This window comes from Rhea americana, unplaced genomic scaffold (assembly GCF_003343005.1).
Source record: "Rhea americana isolate MKP2758 unplaced genomic scaffold, rheAme1 scaffold_0, whole genome shotgun sequence".
Taxonomy (NCBI): domain Eukaryota; kingdom Metazoa; phylum Chordata; class Aves; order Rheiformes; family Rheidae; genus Rhea; species Rhea americana.
Genome location: NW_028185037.1, coordinates 11,589,895 through 11,611,462, shown reverse-complemented (window position 1 = coordinate 11,611,462; position 21,568 = coordinate 11,589,895). Strand labels below are relative to the sequence as shown.

The 21,568-nt window shown below is 37.0% G+C and overlaps 1 protein-coding gene across 1 annotated transcript in view; it reads right to left on the bottom strand.

Annotated features, from left to right (window-relative positions):
- The window catches only part of COL14A1 (collagen type XIV alpha 1 chain), a 135,503-nt gene that overhangs the window by 62,143 nt on the left and 51,792 nt on the right, over positions 1 to 21,568 (bottom strand). Inside the window, exons 11-19 of the mRNA XM_085313433.1 lie at positions 21,028 to 21,157; positions 17,267 to 17,412; positions 15,823 to 15,952; positions 12,731 to 12,870; positions 10,954 to 11,080; positions 9,740 to 9,879; positions 6,059 to 6,191; positions 4,052 to 4,123; positions 3,132 to 3,274 (exon numbers count right to left, since the gene is read on the bottom strand). Of these exons, the coding sequence (XP_085169559.1) occupies positions 3,132 to 3,274; positions 4,052 to 4,123; positions 6,059 to 6,191; positions 9,740 to 9,879; positions 10,954 to 11,080; positions 12,731 to 12,870; positions 15,823 to 15,952; positions 17,267 to 17,412; positions 21,028 to 21,157 (1,161 nt within the window). The remainder of the gene's footprint in view (positions 1 to 3,131; positions 3,275 to 4,051; positions 4,124 to 6,058; positions 6,192 to 9,739; positions 9,880 to 10,953; positions 11,081 to 12,730; positions 12,871 to 15,822; positions 15,953 to 17,266; positions 17,413 to 21,027; positions 21,158 to 21,568) is intronic.

Below are 21,568 nucleotides of genomic sequence, written 5' to 3'. Positions count from 1 at the left end.
CAGACAAAATAAACACTCTTTATTTTATTTATTCTTGACCTGAAGGGGACTGCCGAAAACTATGCCTATCAACAAAAGTCAGTTGTTACGTTCTTCGGGGGTAGAAGATCATCCTTTCATGGGAGGAAGACATATGGATTCCAGAGATCGGAAAGCACAAATTAAGCAAGCACAATTAAAACAGATTTGTGCTATCTGTGGAGGTAGCTATTTGAGAGAGGAGGAGCAGGAGCACATCCCACAAAGAGCAGAGGATCCTCAACTGTCATGAAATACTGAAGCTCTGCAGCAGGAGTCCAATCAGGCTACCTGAGAGAAGTGGAGAAGCTGTAAACCACCTTCTGGATGGTTTTGGCTGTGCTACAGCAAGCGTTTCAAACTGCTGAATTAGGYACTGCTCCTTATAATGCAGAAGAAGATCTCTTTCCAAGCAGTTATTTCTGCTCTTCCTGTACTTGCTGAAAACCTTCAATGAATAACTGCATTTTAATCAGAGACTCAGAAAGTAGTATCGCATTAGGGTTGATTTAGGTGTTCAAGGAAAGCCTTGGAATGTTCTAATTTGTCAGTAAAATCTTAATCTCAGAGGGCCTGGAGAGCCTGATTGGGAGCTACAAGGAATGGATGCAACAAAAGGTAAAAGAAAGTGTTGATGGCACAACAGAATCTTCTGAGGAATAAAAGAGAAAGCTCTCATCACTTTTAATGCTCTGAATACATTCAAACTACTAATTTTAGCAAGTGATATACAGAAGGAAATTAATCTAGTATACCAAGTGTTGCAATTTGTCAACAAAATACTTCATTCATTGTTCAAAACTGGAAATTATATTAGCATAAGATCATCTGAAGACATGTGCATGAAAGACTGATGCTAACCTCTTCCATACGTACACTTAAAGACACAATCCAAGTTTCTGTAAACAACACACAACTTTTTCAAAGAACAGATACAAGTATTGAGAAGTCCCTCTTTTCCACATCTGCACATCAGAGAAGATTATATTCTTCAGCAATGAGAAACATTCTTGGCTTGAAGGAAGACAAAAAATGTGATCCTTCCAGCATGTACAGCACACCCAAGAACACACATATAATTAAGGGCTTGACACTTCTGTGGTACAAACTATTCTATTACATTTTTTACACCTCAATTTTCAGCCAAATGCATCAAAGACTATTTTTTTCATATTTTTATGGAAAGGGAGGAGTAACTGAAATTTATATTGCTGAAATCAGAGCCAAAAAGCCTAAGGCAAGCGTCCACCACAGAATTGTCATTCTATAACATACTTCAGCACAGATTCCTCAAAACTTTCAGGTTGTGCTACAGAAATGTACAGAAATGAAGATGTGAACATTTACCCAAAAATTTAATGTGTGTGTCRTCTCACTAACACCTGTGTTATACTTCAGGTGCTTGAAGCCACATGATAAAATACATTGCTTCCATTTAGAATATGCTTAGTTTAAAGTATGTATTTAAATCATTTCATATTCAGCAAAGAATTTATGCATATGATTAATGTCAAAAGCTCTGAAATACCTGCTTAATTAGTTTACTGAAATATGACCAAAGATAATAGGAACTGTTTACTTAAAATTAAATAATTTGCTGAATCACAATCAAGATACCTAATCCTACAAATTTATAATTTTCTTTAATGCATTTTTGAGTCRATTCAATTCCTTCTGATAGCTAGATAGAATTTAAATATGCTTCCTACAGTCCTAATTTCCTTTTCAAATAACAGCTAGTCATTGAACGCTAAAACAGAACTACATTTATATGATCTAACTGAATTTGATTAAGCTTTCCACAGCTGAAATGGTAAATATGGAATCTGAGTTTCAGAAATTCCTGCTAATGGTCATACGAACAATAKAAGTGGCACCCATTATGCTGTGTAAGTTTGATTGCTGTGCAGTGTATTATCTACTGTACTATCATACAGTCAGTGTAGATTTACTAAAAATGTTTTCCAGTTCAAAAGGAAATCACTGGATTAAGAATTTGTTTCAGGTCATAGTTGAAAGAGATGATTAAAAAGCAGTTTTCCATCAAAGTCTCATAAAAGATGAATGAAATCAAAATGCAAAAGACTACTTCATGTTCTTTCTAGAAAAAATATTTAAGTAACTCCTTTTCAAACCATTTTTATTGATACGGTCTTTAAAGAAAAATAGGCAGCAGCTGGTACCAAAAAATAAAATGCTATATTTTTAATATAACTGATATGAACAGAAGTGAGTTACATGACTGACATCAACAAAACTGAAGGAGGTTGATGTGGGGAATATTTTTGCATTCTGAATTATTAAGTTAGAAACTAACCTTGAACTATGCAGTTTACTCTATTAAAAGTATCTACATATAACTATCTTAAAATTAAAAAACTTGATTTTTGCAGAAAGCATGTATTGAAATATTAACATTTCTCCAAGTGTTAAAAAGAAAGCTCTTGGCCTCACAGAATTCTGTAATTATTGCAAAACTATGAAATCTTAAAATAAAGCACTTTTAGGATATTTTTTATTTGCTATATGCACAAAACAGTACTCATAGTACTAGTAATGCTTTCAGATATTTTCCTGATGTCTTGAGCGTCAGAAGCTTTAGTTTTTATAAAACAATGTTAGTTTTAGTCATCACATGATACTTAAAGAATAGCAAGCATATCTAGGCATTTAAATTAAAAAGTGCAGTGACACTTCTTATCGTGACATGTTTAGGTTATGTAAGCAGTATGAGAGGTCTGTATCTGAGCCCTAATTATACTGACTTAGTATTAAATGAGGAAAGGAACAAAACTGCTGAATGGAAGAAATTATTCAAGATCATTCTGTGCAAAAATTGAGAGGTGTTAAAAAACAATTTCAGGATAGAGAAAGGCCTAGGATTAACACACAGAACAGAGCCTTTATCTTCATCAGATTTGACTGCTCTTGTGTGCCGTGCGTCAGGTACTGTAGGATCAAAGATTTCAAGTTCAATCTCAGTAATACAAAACATAGATCATCTACTAATTGCAACAAGAGTGTCACATAAGGCAAGACTATGCCTTAGCAATTATTAAATCAATTTTTCAAGCCTATGAGCCATACAAGAAACCCATACAGACCATYCTTACCGTTTCCTCAGCACGATCACCTCTTGCAGTGAGATAAGTCACTCTGAACTGCTGAACATTATAATCCRAAATGTCCCATAACACCCTCAGGCTTGATGTTGTTTCATCATCTATAACAAGGTTTCTTATTCCTGGTCGAAAAACTAAAGCCAAAAATAATACAATTAATAATAATTCAATTAATAATTTCTAAACTCTATTTTTAGATTTAAAATTGTGTTAATTATCATCAACTAACTGCAAGCTACATTACATCTCCACTGAAGTCATGGTGGTGCAGATCCATCTGGAGCTTAATAACAACTAAATATTAATAACTGAATAAAATAATACTTATCGTTCASTTAATACGTATTATCCTACATGCTTTGTTTAATTAAATTCCTTGACTTGTAGAGCTTTAGATAATCAAAAATCTACTACAGCTAGAATGTTACAGAAGAGAAATAATGTATAACTGTTGATCCCTAAATGTCAACTTTCTAATTTTAGGAAAAACAAACAGAACATTCAAACAAAACAAGTGTTCTCAGCCACAAAMTAAAGACAAAAGGGAGCTGGATTTTCCAATTTGGATTCAGTTTCTTTGTTCCRACAGAACATCTCTAGTACCATTCAGAGTCCCTACATCATGTTAGTTTGGTTCCTCAGCCCCACATGCTGGGTACAGGCAGCTGGAAAYAAGCAGAAGGGTCGTGGAGGAGCAGGACAGCGTATGCCTTTTGCAGGTGACATCCCACCCTTGGAGTCTATACCTCCACAAAGGTCTGCACCGAACAGGTGAACCATCAGGAACTGGGGTTATCAGCCCATCATTAATATCACAGCCTTCTGCTCCTTGATCTGCCAAGGGTGATACACTGTGGAGAGCCTTAGTTCCTTGCCTTCAGCATTGAAATTGTTTATATTTATTCAATTACCTGCTGTTGTGGGCTTAGAAGCTGTGGTACTGCTAGTAGTCACAATGGTAGGTATTGTGGTAGTCCTCTCAACTGAAAAACAACACACAGCTTGATAACAATTCAACACGATAAGGAAGTCACAGTATGTATCTCCTATTTCTAATTACACTAGCGAAACTGTACCCCTCCCCGCAAGCATCCCCCACACCCTGGGCATTTTAGAAACTAAAAGAGAACTATTCGTTTAGTTTACTTTAGGCAAACATATTTGCCGGATCAGCACTTAGTTCTGCAGATAAGACAACGGTAAATTGTACCATTAAATAAGAATACATATGGTCTTCCATGTTTATGTTTCTGGCTGAGCACTGCACCATGATTTTCACCTTAAGAATGTCATATTAACCAATTTGAGAGATCTTTAAGTAAAAAGAGCAAATACACTTGTCCAAGTAAAAAGAGGAAGGACACTCAGCAGCACTTGGCAAAGCCAGCATCATTTGAATGGGTAAATACCTCTTGTCTTAACAGAAGATTCAAGATCAACCCCGAGATTAATTTAATGGGAATCAAATRCATTTTTCAATTTACACATGAAAAATACTGACTTAACCAAAATATTGACTTAACCAAGTCACTATCCATAAAAATAAAATGTGTGCATGAGTTTTCACATTTTTTTTTCCTCATTGAATAGGAGAAATAGAAAGGATACACATTGGTTTACATCATATCAACAAGTGTCCCAACCTGCTTTTCAGCAGTAATTTACTGATACTTTAATAGGGCAGATTAAAAACAAAATCAAATATTTTCCCACAGAAAAGCTCCTTTAATATGATAGAAATAAATTGCTGAACAGGTGCCTTTTCCCTTACTTTCTGAAGTGCTTCATTTTGCACAAAAAAGAAATCGTATCTTCCAGTAAATCTAAAGAAGTCTAATTTCATAGGGAAGAAATAACACTGTCAGTCASGGACAAGTTATTTTTTATGTGTGATGATGTTTGACGTAGAGAGGAAGGAGAGGCTTTTTCAGGTTGGTCCTCTCAAATCATCTGCTTGTACTAAGTAAAGCCAATTTCCACAAACCGTACATTTCTCCAGAAACAGGTTTAGAACAAAATAATACATTTTTCAGATTCAAATTACTTTAGAAATGGGTATGGGAAACACTAGTGATGTGAGAGAGGAAAAGAGAGATGAACATCTTCAGGGCAATGATTTTAACACAGATTATTATAGTGGATATCGTTCAAGTATAGCAGTTGCATCTCCATGTGCCTCTAATCCAACTCTCCGGCCTGAATTARGACTTGGTGGAGTGAATTAGGACACGTACATTTAGTAAAGCACTTAAACATATGCTCAAAGTAAAAAATGTATTTCTTTACTAAATAGCAATGGGTTTAAATACATTAAATGCATGCTAAGTATGCCATTGAACTCCAGCAACCTAACTGAAATAGCTGGCCACTGTTTCAGTTAGGAGCTRTAATATTACACTGTAATGATTTAAAGTTTTATTTTTGTTACTTCCATGTTAATTTCACAGACATTAGTGTAAACTTTCTGGATTACTATTACAGCCAAGAATAAGTGCAACTTATAAGTGAGTATAAATTACAAAAATAGGATGGAAAAAAGCATGGTACAAATGCCAAACATTTTTAATGGAATTCTTGTAAACTATTTACTTTAAAACATTTATTCTCCAAACAAAACCTATTATAGCTTTTAATACGGAAATCTTGTTCCATGACTGAATATTGAAATGTAGGATGAAGGAACATATTCTCTCATCCAAAGGCTATTAATAACACTGCTCAGAGATGGAGCCAAACCATCATCTTGATTCAATGCCATCTATCACACAATATTAAATAAAAAAAAAGTGGAAAATACAGTCAGCAATCATCATATTTTTCCATGTTAGAGACACTAGAAGATTGACTATATCTTAAATATAAGATTTATGCATTAAATTAAAAAACTCTAAAATTTATAATCAATATTTTTTTCTTACATGTCGCTCCAAGTACAGCAACAACTTCACTTTCACTTTCATCATCAAAAACTGCCAGTAAAGAAACTTCGTATTCTGTGTTGGGCAACAAACCCTCAATAACATGAGTGTCTGTGTCTCCTTTTAAGACAACCTAAAAAATAGAGCAAGATTAAAGCAAAAGTGTTCTGTGTTTTATTAACTTACATAAGTTGACTGAAGAAAATAGATTCTACTTTAAAATCACAGAAAACTATACTCCAATATGCCCAAATAATTTACTAATTACACTGAAATAAGAAGTATCACAGAAAAAGTTTGGAAAAAAATGTTAAGRATATTTAAAATGTATTTATTACTTCGTTGCTGGCTTGATTGTTCTAATGTGCGACCTTAGACTTTCACCCACAGCTAATTAATTGTTAAAGCTGACCATGTGCATTTCCTTTGCAAATTATCACTGAAATTCACTGACGAAASCAGCACAACACTAGATAAACTTTAGTTTACTTTTCTACCATTCGAACCTCATTACAGCAAACACACTCAGCAATTCCACGGCTTTGCAAAATGCTGTTCCTATACTTAACTTAAACTACCTATGTTGAGGTTTTCAAATTTTCACTTYGTCACTGAACATGATCTCAGTATCAGCAACGTTAAGGTAGTATCTTGGCAGCCTCAAAAGGTAAGAATAGGCTGCCACTAGCTAACACAATTATAATCTGAATTACGGTTCCACACAGTTGAATCTCACTCAGAGGGAAAAAAGATGCTGTGAACAGTTGTATAAAGGTAAAAGGTTATTAACTCCACCATCTCCCAGCTGCTTTAGGTTATTACACTCCCTCCCCCCGAGGTTGGCAGCACAGCACCTCATCTGCGGTTCCCCACTCACCAGAACGACACCTCAAACAGTTTAAATAGTTGGTCTTTGCTGTTGTATTACTAGGTCTGGCTCACCAGGACTGAGCAGGGTGAGGGAATGCTCACACAGCCTGTATTGCTAGCAGATTTGCTGTGTGTGTACACGAAATGATAATTTGCAGCAGGAAGGTGGTAGCAAACTGCTTGAAGAAGAAGAAATATATTCCACTGACAGAGCTAAATCCAGAAAGGATGTCTGTCCACAGCCAAAGAAATCAAGTGGTTTGTATGTTGTAACAGAACAGACATTTGCTGTAGACTTGGAAACTATGGGAGAAGTTTTGTTGATGAATTTGATGCACGTTGTGGTGTTTTACATAGGAAATTTCCTTGATTTTTTTAACCTATAACAGCAGAAGAATATTCACAAATACAATCTCAACTGTAAGAGGAAGGTTTCACTTTGGATTTTTTTTTTTTTTTTTGGTTTCTAGTATTTCTTTTGGAAAGGATCAACAGATGGAGTTGGAACCAGAGGAACTGTGAAGCAGAGTACAAAGAACCTGAGCAGCAATTCTAGTGAAATGAGTTGACTGGTTTTGGGAACAGTTTCTAGGCTATGCAGACAAATACTAGGATAAAACAATCTTTCTCTAGAGTAACACTAGCAAGTTTTTTAAAGGTGGCCACTGTACAAAGGGAATCATATTAAGGTTTATATTAGAAACCAAACAATGCTTACACTGCATAAAATCTACTACAGCAGTCAGCAGAAATAGCAAATCACCTTTCATTTTTTTCRCTATCACAGAATAAGATTTCCTTAGTTGACAAATAGGCGAAGTCCAGGAAAAAAACATACTGTGTAGAGGAGGGACCCATAAAACAATCACAGACTTTCTGAATTCAGAAAATGAAAGCAGAGAATTGGGCCCATGTCTTCTGCACCAACCAAATTATGAATTAGGCACCCCATACTGCACACTTYTTAGCAAAAATTTTCTTGGGAAAAATTCACAAGTGATCTTGAGTGAGTCTAGCTGTATTCTAAGTAGGTGTAAGTAATACCTTCCGTTGCAGTTCCTCAAAGCTTCTAGTCAGGTGTATCAAATAATCATGAATTTTCTATACATAGTTACCATCTTATAGATGAATTTGGCATCCTTTCTGAAGCTTCTGAAGGYGCTGAACTTTCAGGCGGAGCGGACAAATAACAGGGATAGCAAGAAGAGTAACCAATGCAAGAATGTAACATGAATTCTCTACTCTTAACCTACAAATACAAGGCCATTTTCAAAAACTCTATTCCAGCTCTTCAGTGCTAACACTGCACAACTCTCTTACACATCAATAGTGTGGGTGAAGTAAGCTGCGAGGTGTGTAAYTCTCATCACCATTCTGTGACCCCACTCAGCTAACTGGCAAGCCTGGTCTTGGAAGAGAGMGAGCGAGCACATGTTGTTTCTCTGCATGACTGATCACTTAGCTGGGAAAAAAGGTTTAAAGAGGCAAGAGCCTGGAGGTATTGTGCTATCCTTGGCCTGACCCTCTTAGAGAGGTCATGCAAGCAAAACAAGAAAGCAGCTTGGGTATTTTTAATATTTCAAGATACAAAAACATGAKGGCCTCCAGCAATTCCTAATGAATGAACCAAGTAAGTGGAATCTTAAAAGTTCAAATATTTTGTGATCATTTATTCTCACATTCAGAAAACACCAYAGATAACATAAATCCCACTACAAAAACACATATGGATTAAAGGGATTTGCTGGCAACTACTCACTGGAAATTAACACAGAAACAAATCAGTCCATCTATTGCAGGAGAAATTCTAGGGGTGACCTATGTCAGCTCGCTTATTTGCAAATTCCTTCTTCTCCTGCCCCGTCCTGTAATTTCTTTCAACAGTTCATGGGACTGCTTCTTGCCAGGTGGAAGGAAGGGAAGTAAGAATAAGGCTAGGCTAACTTCCGGGAAAATGCCACATAACCTAATCTGAAGAGACCACTTTCCAAAGAGACCACTTTCCACCCTAATGAAAGGAAAAATGATGTATGAAACCTAGGCCCAGCAACATCATCCTCCCCACCAGGCCTTTGCCCAGGTAAATGTGGCCTCTCTTCACAGCGCAGATGCTAACAGAGAGAGATGTTTCAGAAAGTATAGGAGATKGAGGAGTATAAAAGAGGGGAAAGAGGGATTAAAAAAAGAAAGAGGAGGAGAGGATATGAGAGACTATGAAAGAGGAAAATTTGGGAAAGTGATTTATTTGGGAAAGTAACTGGAAAAGGAAAATAAAGCAGAAAAATCCAAAGAGAGGAAAAAATCATTTAAGAATTTAACCTAATGAGAAAATGGCACTACGGAGAAGATGCACAAAAGCCTAGAGAAAAAAAAAATACAGTCTGTAAGAAATGTTTCATAGCTAAAGCTTAACAAGAGATTTTACTTATTAGACAAGTTTAGAGCCTCATCTGAGGCTATGACAACTGTTGCTCAGCCACATTCATCTTCTTCACAGCAAAGCAAACAATACAACCCTCTGAAAACTGAAGCAGTACAGAACAGCAATGCTAGGTCTGWGGCGGTTGGTACATTACAGACTAGATGACTGATTATTCGCTAAAGATCTCCTCTTTCCTCACCTCCTCTTCAAAACCAACTGGAATATTGGTTTGAATTTGTTTCAGAGAGCTTTGTAATGGGGCAGATTCTTCCCTGAATGAGTCAACTGGCCACACTTAGTTGGCAAAAGTTAAGTGTCTGCAGCACAGGTGTCTTCAGAGTGGAATTCCCTCTTCCATTTCACACCCTTGGAGACTTAAGGCAACTCACCTCTTCTGATTTCCCGCCATCCAAAGGTATCCATGCCAATCTGTAAAAAGCAATATCTGAGGAGGCAGGTTTCCAGCTGACCCTAAAACTATCTGTTGATGCTTCATCAACTTCCAAATGCTGGGGAGCTGGAACCTTTTCTGCAAAATATTACACAAAGGAGAAGTGAGAGTGAATTATTTTCTGAAACCCATAGACAACATCAGGCACAAACCATTTCATGTGCAGCTTGCTAGGAAGAGTATTTCATTAGARGTAGCTAACAAAGACATTGCTGATTCTTTGCTTGTTTACTGGTATTTGGGGAAGTGTTTCATAACTGGAGGGGAACACTCACAATATATGCTCTTTCTACTCCAACTACATGCATTAATTCCTCCTTGTTCTCTCTCTATTGAAGGAGCTCCATGCAATTCTCATTCTCCTTTACTCAGAGCCCTGTGCACTACGCTCTTTTCTTTTCCTTCACCTCAGACCAACGTCCCAATCTCCGCCCTTGTCAGAGGCTCTATATGCATTCCCACTCACACTTGGCATGTGGCTATCAGCCTCCTGCTGATGTGTATGTCCTTTTTCCTTGTCCACCTCATGTTTCTCTTTCCTCCCTTAAGGACCTTCTCCTCCTATTGCTATGCTGGAGAAGGTTAAAAGCGTTATCAGCCAATTGTTTAATGAACAGACAACTTGCAGAACTGCTCCAAACTGTAACTGTGCTAAAGGGACCCCAGGAGCCTTAGGTGTCTTATATTTTCTTCTTTCGTTGTTCCAGTTTCTCCCACTGTATTTAAGGTTGTACCCTTTATTGCGTATACCATTCACTAGTTAGAGGTATGATTCAAAATTCATCACATTTCAGACAAAGAAATAAATGCCATCATGTTGAATGATGCTTCAGAAAGCTGTGGAGACAGCTGTTTTACTGCCTAAATGGAATAAAAAATGTTTTAAAAATGGCTGATTCTGCAAACACCAAAGAAATTAACCTTATCCACACAAATGTTTTCATGATATCAGTGCTTGCTCCAATGAGTGAGGATGAAATTGGCCCCATAATAAGGGTGCAATCACTGAAAACTCCATGAACTGAATAGTAAGCACTCCATACCTCCGAATACACAGTCAGAGATGCTTGCTGTTATTGATCGTACTTTCAGTAAAGTAAGTGAATATCAAAATTCTTCTTGGAAAACCTTTGAAAGTTCAGCAATACTCACTTGTTGTAAAGCTGCCAGTAAGTGGTTCGGACTGGCCTTCATCATATAGGGAGAAAATAGCAACAGTATATTCTGTAAGGGATGTCAGACTTTGTAGAGTATATGTTGAAACACGATCAACTTCCACCTATAGAAAGTGTAATTTGCAGTAGATATTGACCATACTTAGGAATAAGGAAAGAAAATTAATTTACAGTATCAGTCTCTGAAATTTTTCTGGCTAATAGAGAGAGAAAAAGTCATGTAACCAGGAAAGAAATTCTTTGAAACTATGAGCAAAGATAAATTCAGGGCCATAAATCCTGGCAAAATCCATTAAAAATAAATCTTCACGTTTATGACAAGCTAGAGTAAACGAGAATACAGTCTTACTAAGCCTAGCTCATTAGCTATAGTATCAGCATTGTATATTCAGGAACATGCAAATGAAAGGAACTTCCTGGGTTATCAAATCAAGTCCCTTACCCCTATTATGGATAAGCATTGCATAAACCATTACGGTTAATATTTGTCAAGATAAAAGATGACAGTTTTATCTGGTCTCTATCCAGAATACAGTTAATGTGACTTTGCACAGGATACAAAACTCAAACCTGTATAAACTGGCAAGTATCAGTCCAATTATCCCGTGTCTTGTTAGCTCAGCACCATAGGGAAACCAACACCAATCCAAAGCAAACAAAGAAAATGCCACCTACTTTTTCAATAGACATAAGAGCTACTGAATCTTCACTCACAGTACCAAGTATATTAAAGCAAGTCTGAGAAGTTCCAACACCATTATAATGATTGAAGACAAGACCTTATCTATATTAAGAGTTACCCTTAGGAAGAGGCCAACAAGTGATTCCTAACTTAAATGTTAAGGGAGCTCGAGGGAAAAAAGACAAAACTTTACACAGACATGTTCTCTTCTAAACTTGGGAATAGTTTCTTTCAGGTTTAATATAAATATTCATCTCTTATGTAAGAAAGACAAGGTGATTCCCAGAAAAAAAAATATAATTACATATAGCTACTATTAAAGAATTTTTGGAAGGATAAGGCATATACGAAAACTTATTTCTAAGGGATCTGACCTATTATAGTAATCAGACTGACTTACAGCAATCATTTTTCTAAAACTGTTTTCTACTTTTTATTTCTGTATTGATACAACTTCATTTCATCCCATTTTTCATTCTGTCAGAGAACTCATGCTGCTAAAAGCTATTAGAAAATACCTTTAGTCACAAGGCAAATGTCATATTGTATAACTAAATTATTAAATTGCAAGAGTCTAAGTTAGAACTAATTGGTATCATCCCTTCATTATTCTGCTCAAGGAAATTTCCCTCCACTATACAACTACAGCAATAAATGTAATAAAATATGGTGAAACTTTTGGATAGTCTTTTTGAATAAGCTTTATATCATCATGTATGATGTACTGGAAGCCTTGTTATCTGGACTGAATCAAGAATAAGTATTTCCACATCATATGTTTAGTCAAATCTACAAACCATTACTGACTTCAGTAGTTTCCTTCAGTTTGTGTGCGCAAGCTATGACTACTCTGGCATGTAATAAGTTTAGAATACTTTGCACACATACCTGATGCACTTCAAATATATGTCCCACACTAAGCAAACTGTTCTTTGTGCTAAATTTCAGAATTCTTTACTAAATCTTTTATTACAGCTTGCTAGTTAACATTTGTTTGTAAAGGTTATCTTAATTATTAAGAAGTTTGGGGAGGTCTGAGATGGGTAAGAGAAGGGAAGAGCTAATAACTTACCTCATTGGTTTCTGTTCCATCTGTTTTAACGTACATGATACGATAGCCCTTTACATTTTTGGAAGCAGGATCCCATGTTAGCTTAGTACTACTGTGTCCAACATCAGAAAATTTCAAGTTTGTTGGTGGACTTAGAGGCACTTGAAAAGAAGAAAGATAAAACCATGTAAATGACTCCAAGTTTTATTTTTGAAATATTTCATGTCTTGTAAACAAATAGCACATTTCCCCCCAAAAAATTCACACTACTAGGTAATAAGGCTAATAATTGTATGCTTATAAACTCTTTTAATTTAGGCTTGCATCAGACAAAGTACTGACATGAATCTTTATATTAAAAAAACCTACACAATCCCTCCTTCTATGGGACTACATAAGTACTTAAAGGCAGGTAATGTGGTTTCAGGTCTGCTAAAACAGAACCTACAGTCTTGGTAAGCGTGTCTCAGTTAAGACTAAACAGAAAGAAATTAGGTTCCTGCTCATAGTGGATGTCATGGCTGGATTTACCCTGCACAATACTTTCCGTAAATAAGTGTCTGTATTTGTAAATTAATTTAATTCAACGAGATCTGTACCCCTTATGTGTTTGTTTTCCATAAGTCTTCAAGCAAAAATATTTGCTGGAAGGAAAAATTTGGCAAAACACTTTCTGAATCCTAGAAGAATGTATCTCTATCCATTCCTGCATTCACATGCACACACGCCTCACCAATCTATGTGGATAAACAAACTGCAGCATTTCSAAATTGCTTTCCCCCACACAAGAGCAAAAGGGAAAAAATAAAAGAAAAACACATATTATATAGGATCTTTACCCAGGCCATATGTATCGACCTTGAATCTGCAAGCAGACACCTAACCAACTTAGGAACAGACACGTCAACTTGGCTTTGAAGAAAAAGAACACAAGAACAGATCAGAACTGTATTAGATGAGTTTGCCACACGTTCTGGCATTCAGTATATTCCTCTGAGTCAAGTGAAGGGAATATCACGTGCTGGCTTTCCTTTCTACTTTGTCAGTTGTGGAATRCACCTCATTTCACCAACCAGGCTGTACCACAAAACACTACAGTCTCGGTTCTTTCTTTTTGGAACCATCCCCCTGCCAACTCACTACCAGACAGACAGTCCAGTCCTGCTGCCAGAATTTACAGCAAATCTTGGACAAATCCTGCTTCCCCTGCCCCCCTTCCCCTCCCGCACAAATATCCACTCCAGAATAAACTTATTGATCGTGACTTAGTTTGGCATGGACAGAGGTTTTGCTACAGAGACTGGCATGATAAAGCAAAGAATAGTATTTTTCCCTAAATATGGAGTATCTAATACTTGTAACAGAACTGCAAATTAGGCAGATCACTCTCCAGGCAGACGCACAGTCCAGGAAGAAAACATTAGGTAGCCTATTCTTTAATTGGAAGCCAGAAATAATTACACTGGGGGAAAAAAAAGGAAAAAAAAAAAAAAAAAGCTTAAACCTGGATCCAGGCAGGGAAGAAAATACCAATGCGTGACAGTTGTGCTCACTGAGAGCTTTCTTTCCTCCCAAACTTACCCACTGCCTGATGAAGCACAGCCTGTTAGAAGAGGGCTTATTTGAATAGCTGCATAGAGAAGGTTCACAGAGAAGCACATCAATCTTCTTTCCTGCTACAGTGCTAAAGACCAGATAGAGTTGGCTGCACTGAGCCACTCTAAAAATAAATGAAGGCTGCAGGATGGTGAGTTTTTACTCTGGTCTGGTACAGTAATGATGATGGGGCTGACTAACCTACGTTACTAGCTTCTGTGATCAAACACTACCGTCATGGATCCTCATGCCAATGTATCTGGAATTCACATGTGATCTTCCATCCAATGTGCTAGCCAGGTTTAGAGCTGTGCAGCCTCCAAGATCATATGACATGAAGTGAATTCAGGCTAGCATAGCCATAAACTACATAAACTACTGTTCAGGACAAGTAAGACAGAAATTGGGCAGCAGATACTGACTAAAAGGAAAAAAAAAAACAAGGAATAAAAGATGAAAAGAGGGAAAGAGAAAGAGGGACAGAGGGAGAAATGACAGACTTTTATAAATCTCCTGTTATGAATCTCCTATAGTCATTCCAAGTCCACAGATACACACAGGTTTAGTTCAGGATTTGCACTTGTTTCTCTTCAACTGTCCTCTGAGAGATGACCCAGTTCAAACAGCACTCCCACAGCTTCTTTCACTATTACTGATTTCGCAGGCAGTTGCGCTGGCACTTCTTTTTCTTAGTAACTTGCACCCAAACATAAGTCACTTGCACACTGGCCTACTCACGTCAGGAGCACAAAACAAGAGGAAGCAACCACTCAACTTGTGGGAGCAGTGGAGATGTCGCTGAACACAGTCCCGGAAATATCCCAGCAGCACAATTGCCTATTTTCATTTCCTTTGTCTTCCAAATGCTAAGGCTATTTAGAGAGCTGACATACAGTTCTGTCCTCTGCTAACTGTACACAGCATATAGCTGGCCAAAGTCTTGCTGCTTATTAAAAACACACCATCTATCATGAGTGCGCAGGCACTTTCCAACCCTTCATTTCCAGATGTTCAGCAGTGGGGATTGGAGAGAAGTCTTCTCTTTGCCTTTTTTCCCTCTCTAATGACCACCGCAGAGCCAGAGGAATAAATTTCTCCATCCGAGCAGACTCTCCCACACACCAGGTTCTCCAGCTACATGAGTCTAAACAGGGCAGTCCCAGTTTAGCTCTACATTATAGCAACTCACGACTTTCATTTATTTTCAGCAAATTCAGAAAACTCTGTCATGAATTCCACTGAAACCAACAGGGATATCAGTAGAACCACTACCAGTAAGAGAAAAGAGTTTAGAATCTCGTTCAAAAAARCTGTTTTGTGGAAACTGATATCCTCAGCCTGAATAGATTAAGCATTAGCAACGAGAAACCACACAGTCATCTCAGCTAAGCTACAGTTAAGACCTCCTCCTATGGCCTATTCAAATCAGATTTTAAAATCAGATGTTTGTTCTAATATGTACAGGCTCTTCTGAAGTTTTATTAATACTTAATTGAATATAGATATGTACTACCCACATGTAGTTTCTTGTCCTGTAAGGGGATCACTAGCTTCTTCTCCAAACATGGCGTAAACAGTGACTGTATATTCTGTATTTGGCAATAGTCCATCCAGCTCAAGATCTGTTGAGGCCTCTCCGATTTTTATCTAAGAACAACATGAATAAAAAAGACACATAATTTCTGAATTAGCTCATGATAGAGAAAAATACTATTTATACACTTAAACTAGGCATGTGATCAAATGCTTTGCTGAGACAAGGCTTTGTGCCTGCAGTACTTGGCCCAAGATTTTAGGATTGTGCACAACAACCAAAACATCAAAATTGTCAAAAAGCCAATGTGCAGGTAAGAGGAGTTTAAAAGCAACCAGTCACATTAGCAATGACACAACAGTCCTCCTCTGCAGAACCTGCAGCTACTAAGCCCTTTTCATCACAGCTACAYCATGTTCCATCTATAGTCTGTTATAGAAGAAATTGTTTTCCTCTCAGAGCAAGGCTCAAATTTGCTCTTTGCTGTTTAAGCTGTGTGTCATTTTCCTCCTCTATTTCTTTACTGAGTGCCATATTAATGGTGAGTGATTTATTTAATGTGAAAAAAAAGTTTGAGAGAGAGAGTCTTCCAGATTCAGCCAGTTTTCAGGGAGGCCTCATTTTTAAGAGTTATACTCATTTAGTGGAGAACACAAGTCTATGCAAGATCATGGTAGCTTTCTACTCCATTTCAACAAATTTGCATGTCTTTGCATGCTTTTAGTGTTCTTGTTTGGACTTTAACCATAACCTTAATTTTACATATAGAAACTTGAGCATAATAACATTTCAAATCCTAGTCCAAAGAGTCCATTGGAACTATGCTAGCCACTTTAAAAGCAAAAAGTTCACTCTTCCTAGTATATTTAGTGACAGTATAAGACTGGAACTTCACCTTTCTCACCTTCTTTTCCTTCTAAAAATATCTTTTAAGAATCATCTCTAAGTGAAGACATTATGTTTAAATTTAAAAATAAAAGTTGGGCAGAACAAAAAAGAAAACCAATAAATGTCATATGTTATAATTCAATTTACTTTCAAAGGTCCTGTTGAGAACAAAGGCTAAACTTCATGTTCTTCTAATAGCACATTCAGAAAATAGTTCTTAGTTTTATTTCATTTTTTTCTGTCTTTGGGTGTTTGCTTTACACGATGACACAATATCGCCTCATGTATCACTTCAAAAGACTCACTTTAATTCAGCTGAAATGGTGGCATTTTTGCATGACAATGAGATAAAACAGAAATCAGCTGGAATTTGCCCTTTGTGCAGCAAGTCTGTAATAAATACATTACTTTAAAAGGTCATTGAAAAAAGACTATGCATTTGCTGATAAAGTCTGAGATTAAAGGCCAAGTACTATTTTATACTTTAAAAGATTTTTTTTCAAGTAATTATTAAATCAAATGAAAGTTAAATACATCACCTCCTTTTCATCTGCTGCCAGTCCCTCTGTCAGGGGAGCATACAGGATCATGTAACCTGTGGCACCTGCCACTCCAGTCCACTTAGCTCTCATGCTGCTCTGTGACACATCATACAATTGCAGGTCTGATGCAGTCGGCAAGGCAACTGCAGTGGAAAGGGAGACACAGCTCAGTTGCTTATTTGAACAACCAGCCATTTTTCACATAGTTCATTTTACCCCAGGAAAGGCACAGTCATCTGGTCATCTCCAGGCATGGAAGTGCTGTCTGTATGTCATAACTCTGAAGAGCTGATTAGTACACAAGACTGCAGAWCTAGAGAAACAAGGAAATGATGATCTAACCAATTCTACTGTCAGGGCAGAGGTGTTCCTTACAAAGCATTTCAGCTCTTGTCCTATCTGGCTTTGAACATTTCAAGTGTAAGGATTTCTGTTCTTTGAAGTACCAAATCCCACCGTTCAGATCTCACCCTCCTTCATCCTGATCTGTAGGAGGATGACCCTGACTATGAAGAATGGTAGGGTTGCTGACAGGAACAAGCACTGGTTCCCATTTTTTTTTCTGGCAATAGTTTCTAAGCCAGAATATGAGAGAGAGACAGAGAGAGATAGAGACAGAGACAGAGACAGAGAGACATAAGGCAAGACGCAATTAGAAGGAAACCCTAAATGAGTGTGTTGTAAATGGTGAAAYACCCTGATGACAAGCAGTTGTATGCTTACGATTATTCAAATTGCTATGCTTTGGACTATCCAAACCTACTGCAAGGCCTACTATGTCAACGGGATTAAGGAAATGTGAGCAAGATCATCTGTGGCAAATGACACTGAAAACTAATCCAGTGAGCGTAACTAAGTAGGTTGAATGAAGTTTAAACATTACGTCAGATGTTTACTTGTGAGGTTATGGCACTGATACTAGAACACAGCACTGATGTGGATTCCTGAACGTCTCTTTGTATCTCTATCAGTCTTTAGAATAGCATTTTGCATTTCTCTGATTGTTCTCATTTTTTTCCCTCTAAAATGCCCCAAGGCCCTTTCACTGCCAGTACACCACTGATAGATTCCATCAAAGCATCTGGTCACTACAGAGACACAAGGGAACTTTGGCTGCTCCTCTGGAACTTCTACATTGAGATTGTCCCTAAAAATGAATCAAACGGTCTAAAAGGATATGGCAATTGGTATTTGATATTAGTCCTCTCCTATTAGGAACACCAAGAGATTATAAGAAGCTGGATGTTAAGATTCTACAAGGCTCTGCTTTGCATGTTTCTGAATAATCTCATCTGCAAAACACAAATTCAGCTACCAATTCTAATCACAATGTTAATAATYCACAGATCTTCTATAATCTTTGTCCTGACATCTGTCTAGCTGACATCTCCAGGGAGTGGTTCATCTATTATGTACGTTCAACAAGCTTTAACAGAGCTCTCAATTCCCCATCTACAAATCATGCCAGCCTCGATCTTTCCTGTTCATTGAGTCTGTTTACTCAGTCTGTTGTTCAGGCCTGTAAAGCTGGGCAAAATTTCAGTGCAGACTTCTCTTCAGTTTTCCACTTCCAAGTTATGCATGCATCTTAAAAATTCTTGCTGCAGAACACCTCTTGTATATTATCTTCTATATTAATCTGGCACAATTAAAATGAAGTGCAAAGCCTTCATCACATCAGGCCCTTTTCTTTGATCTTGGCAAACTTTATCACATCTTGTTCAGAATGCTGCTGTGTGTTCTCAGTACATTGATTTGACTCCTCGTTTTTAATCCTTCCACCATCTCATGTTCTCTATTGCAAGGGAAGTTGCTTATCTTCACTTTCAAAACTTTCACAGTTTGCCTCTTTTCTATTTAAATCCCTCCTGATGTGCTCTATTCCCACGAAGCCTACCTCCATCACACACACACAAACTTTAGGCAAGCAGTTTTGCTTCCTTGCACACTTCCCCTCACAGTAAGGAAACACTATCAATAAACATTTTCAAATTTAGTTCAATCTTCTACCTCAGAGATCTACTCAAACCTCTGATACCTACAGAAAGAAATTGATTGTGTTGGAGRTATTCTGAGGACACTTTCTACCATATCATCTCATTCCTGTTCAGACTGCCCCAGGATCACAGGAAGGCTATCCATCACCTGCCCTCTTTCTTATTTTGATTCTTAAAATCTCCAAGAAAATATCCTCTTTCTAACTCATGGTCTCAACAGGGACTCGATACTATGGCACTATAGATAACAATTAATCAAAAGATGACTAGAAATTAAAGAAGTGATGTCTTCCATTGGAGTTTTCAGCTAAAGAGATGAGATTGTACAATATAAATAGCCATTAGTCATAAGGATAAATTAAACTAGGAATACACCGAAAAAGAGCTGGAGTAAACTAATACAGAAAAAAATATATTTGCAATAGATTAAAATATGAATGCATTTCATATTTATTTCAAGTTAGAAGTGACTACTAAATCAGAAACCTTTCTAATTACCTGTATTTCATGCATATTGAGTGTGTTTATTTCGATTCAAAACTTTTGTAAGTTATTTTCAATGTTCTATATAAGCAAATCTGCTAGTTTTCATATTTGTAATCTGTCAGTGTCTCACAGGAAGGCAAGAGTGTAAACTACAATTTTAAATAGCTGYCCATTAGGATAGGAGAAAAAACTTTTAAATTGTAGATATTTGATTAGTTGGAATGATTAACATTTGCACATGTCAGACTGTTACTTCTGACACACTGTCAAAGATGTTTGTAGTACCTGATGCTGCATGACCCTGGGGTGTGATCTGATCGGATCGCAAAAAGTCAGCAGGGCTGGGCCCAGTCAGAACTTGAATAGGTGACTTCAAAGGAATACCAGATGCAATAGGAAATGATGCTGTTGGCTCAGTATGTGACTCCATTCCTTCCAACTCAATAAAATAACCAGTTCCTAACACTGTGTTACGGGGTACAACAGCCATGGAGATGATACTTTGTGGGACAGAATTAAAAATTAAAGGTTCAAACATTAAAGGCTCAACCTATTTCATTTTCTTTTTAGACTGAGATTAGCATTGACTTTCCTGGCTGAATCCCAAATTTTAACACTGTTTTGTCTAACTTAATTTGATTTTCTAATTTTAACTAAAAAAGTCACTCTTACTTTCCTAATGGCTATCACATTTACTAAAGAAAATAACTGTATTTTATATGCAAATATATTAAATTCAGATAACRTATAATGGCACATTATCTCAGATAGTAACATGGCTTCCATTGTAAAACCCAAAAATGTAAACGTGCTCATTCTAACAGTATTCCAAGTCTTCATTTTATGGATAGGAAATCACCTGAATCATTGAAAAAGAAACTTCTTGAAGTTACCTTAAAATCTGGGAATCACATGCAGGTATTTCTGTTTCCATCTAACTCTCCATTCATTAGATCATCTATAACCACAAGCCTTGTTTATAAAGCTTGGTTCCAGAGCCAAAGTTCAGGAATGCTCTAATTTACAGTTCAGTACAGCTGACTTCAACATTGAGCCCAGAGATGAATAAAACCTTTTGCAGTGTTTAAAGGTCCCCATAACATTTGGGCTTAGGAACTTAGCMCAGAATTAATTCAAGTAAAAATTAAAGACAAATGTATTAAAAGGATCTAAACAAAAGAGGACTCCCTTCTGTATCTCTTCTTAACAAAGACTTACACAGCGCGATTAAATGAATAAAGTCAAATCCATTATGAACTTGATTAGGATACTTACGTGTAGTTTCAGTCCCACGGAGGCCCTCACTGGCAGCATTTGAATAGATAGCAAATACAGCTATCTGGTATTCCGTTAAAGACATTAGGTTTTTAAGAACTGCTGTTGATACACTTCCATCCACCACAACCTGTTCAGAAGAAAATTCAACCAAATAGGCATAAAGCAAACTAACTGCATGGCTATCTAATCAATTAATCTCAGCTTCAGGCACATTCTACTCTGGCATCTAAGTAGCAAAATACCAAAGTTTAATTCATAAATCAAATTTGCTTTYGCTACCTTTGTGTACAACAGAGTGTCCCAGAAAAGAAGAGCAAGCATATAATTAAAGTACTCAGCTGACATGAAGTTGCAGCTTAGAACAAAGGAATTGCTTAGAGAATTAAAATGCATGCAATGCAGTTAAGAGTGTGAATAGGGCTCTTTTTGATATAATTGCTATATTTTCATAAATATTCCTGTAGTACTGTATGTGTTGGGGTTACGTTTAGCTCAGCTGGTTAGAGCATGGTGCTAATAATGCCAAAGTCGTGGGTTC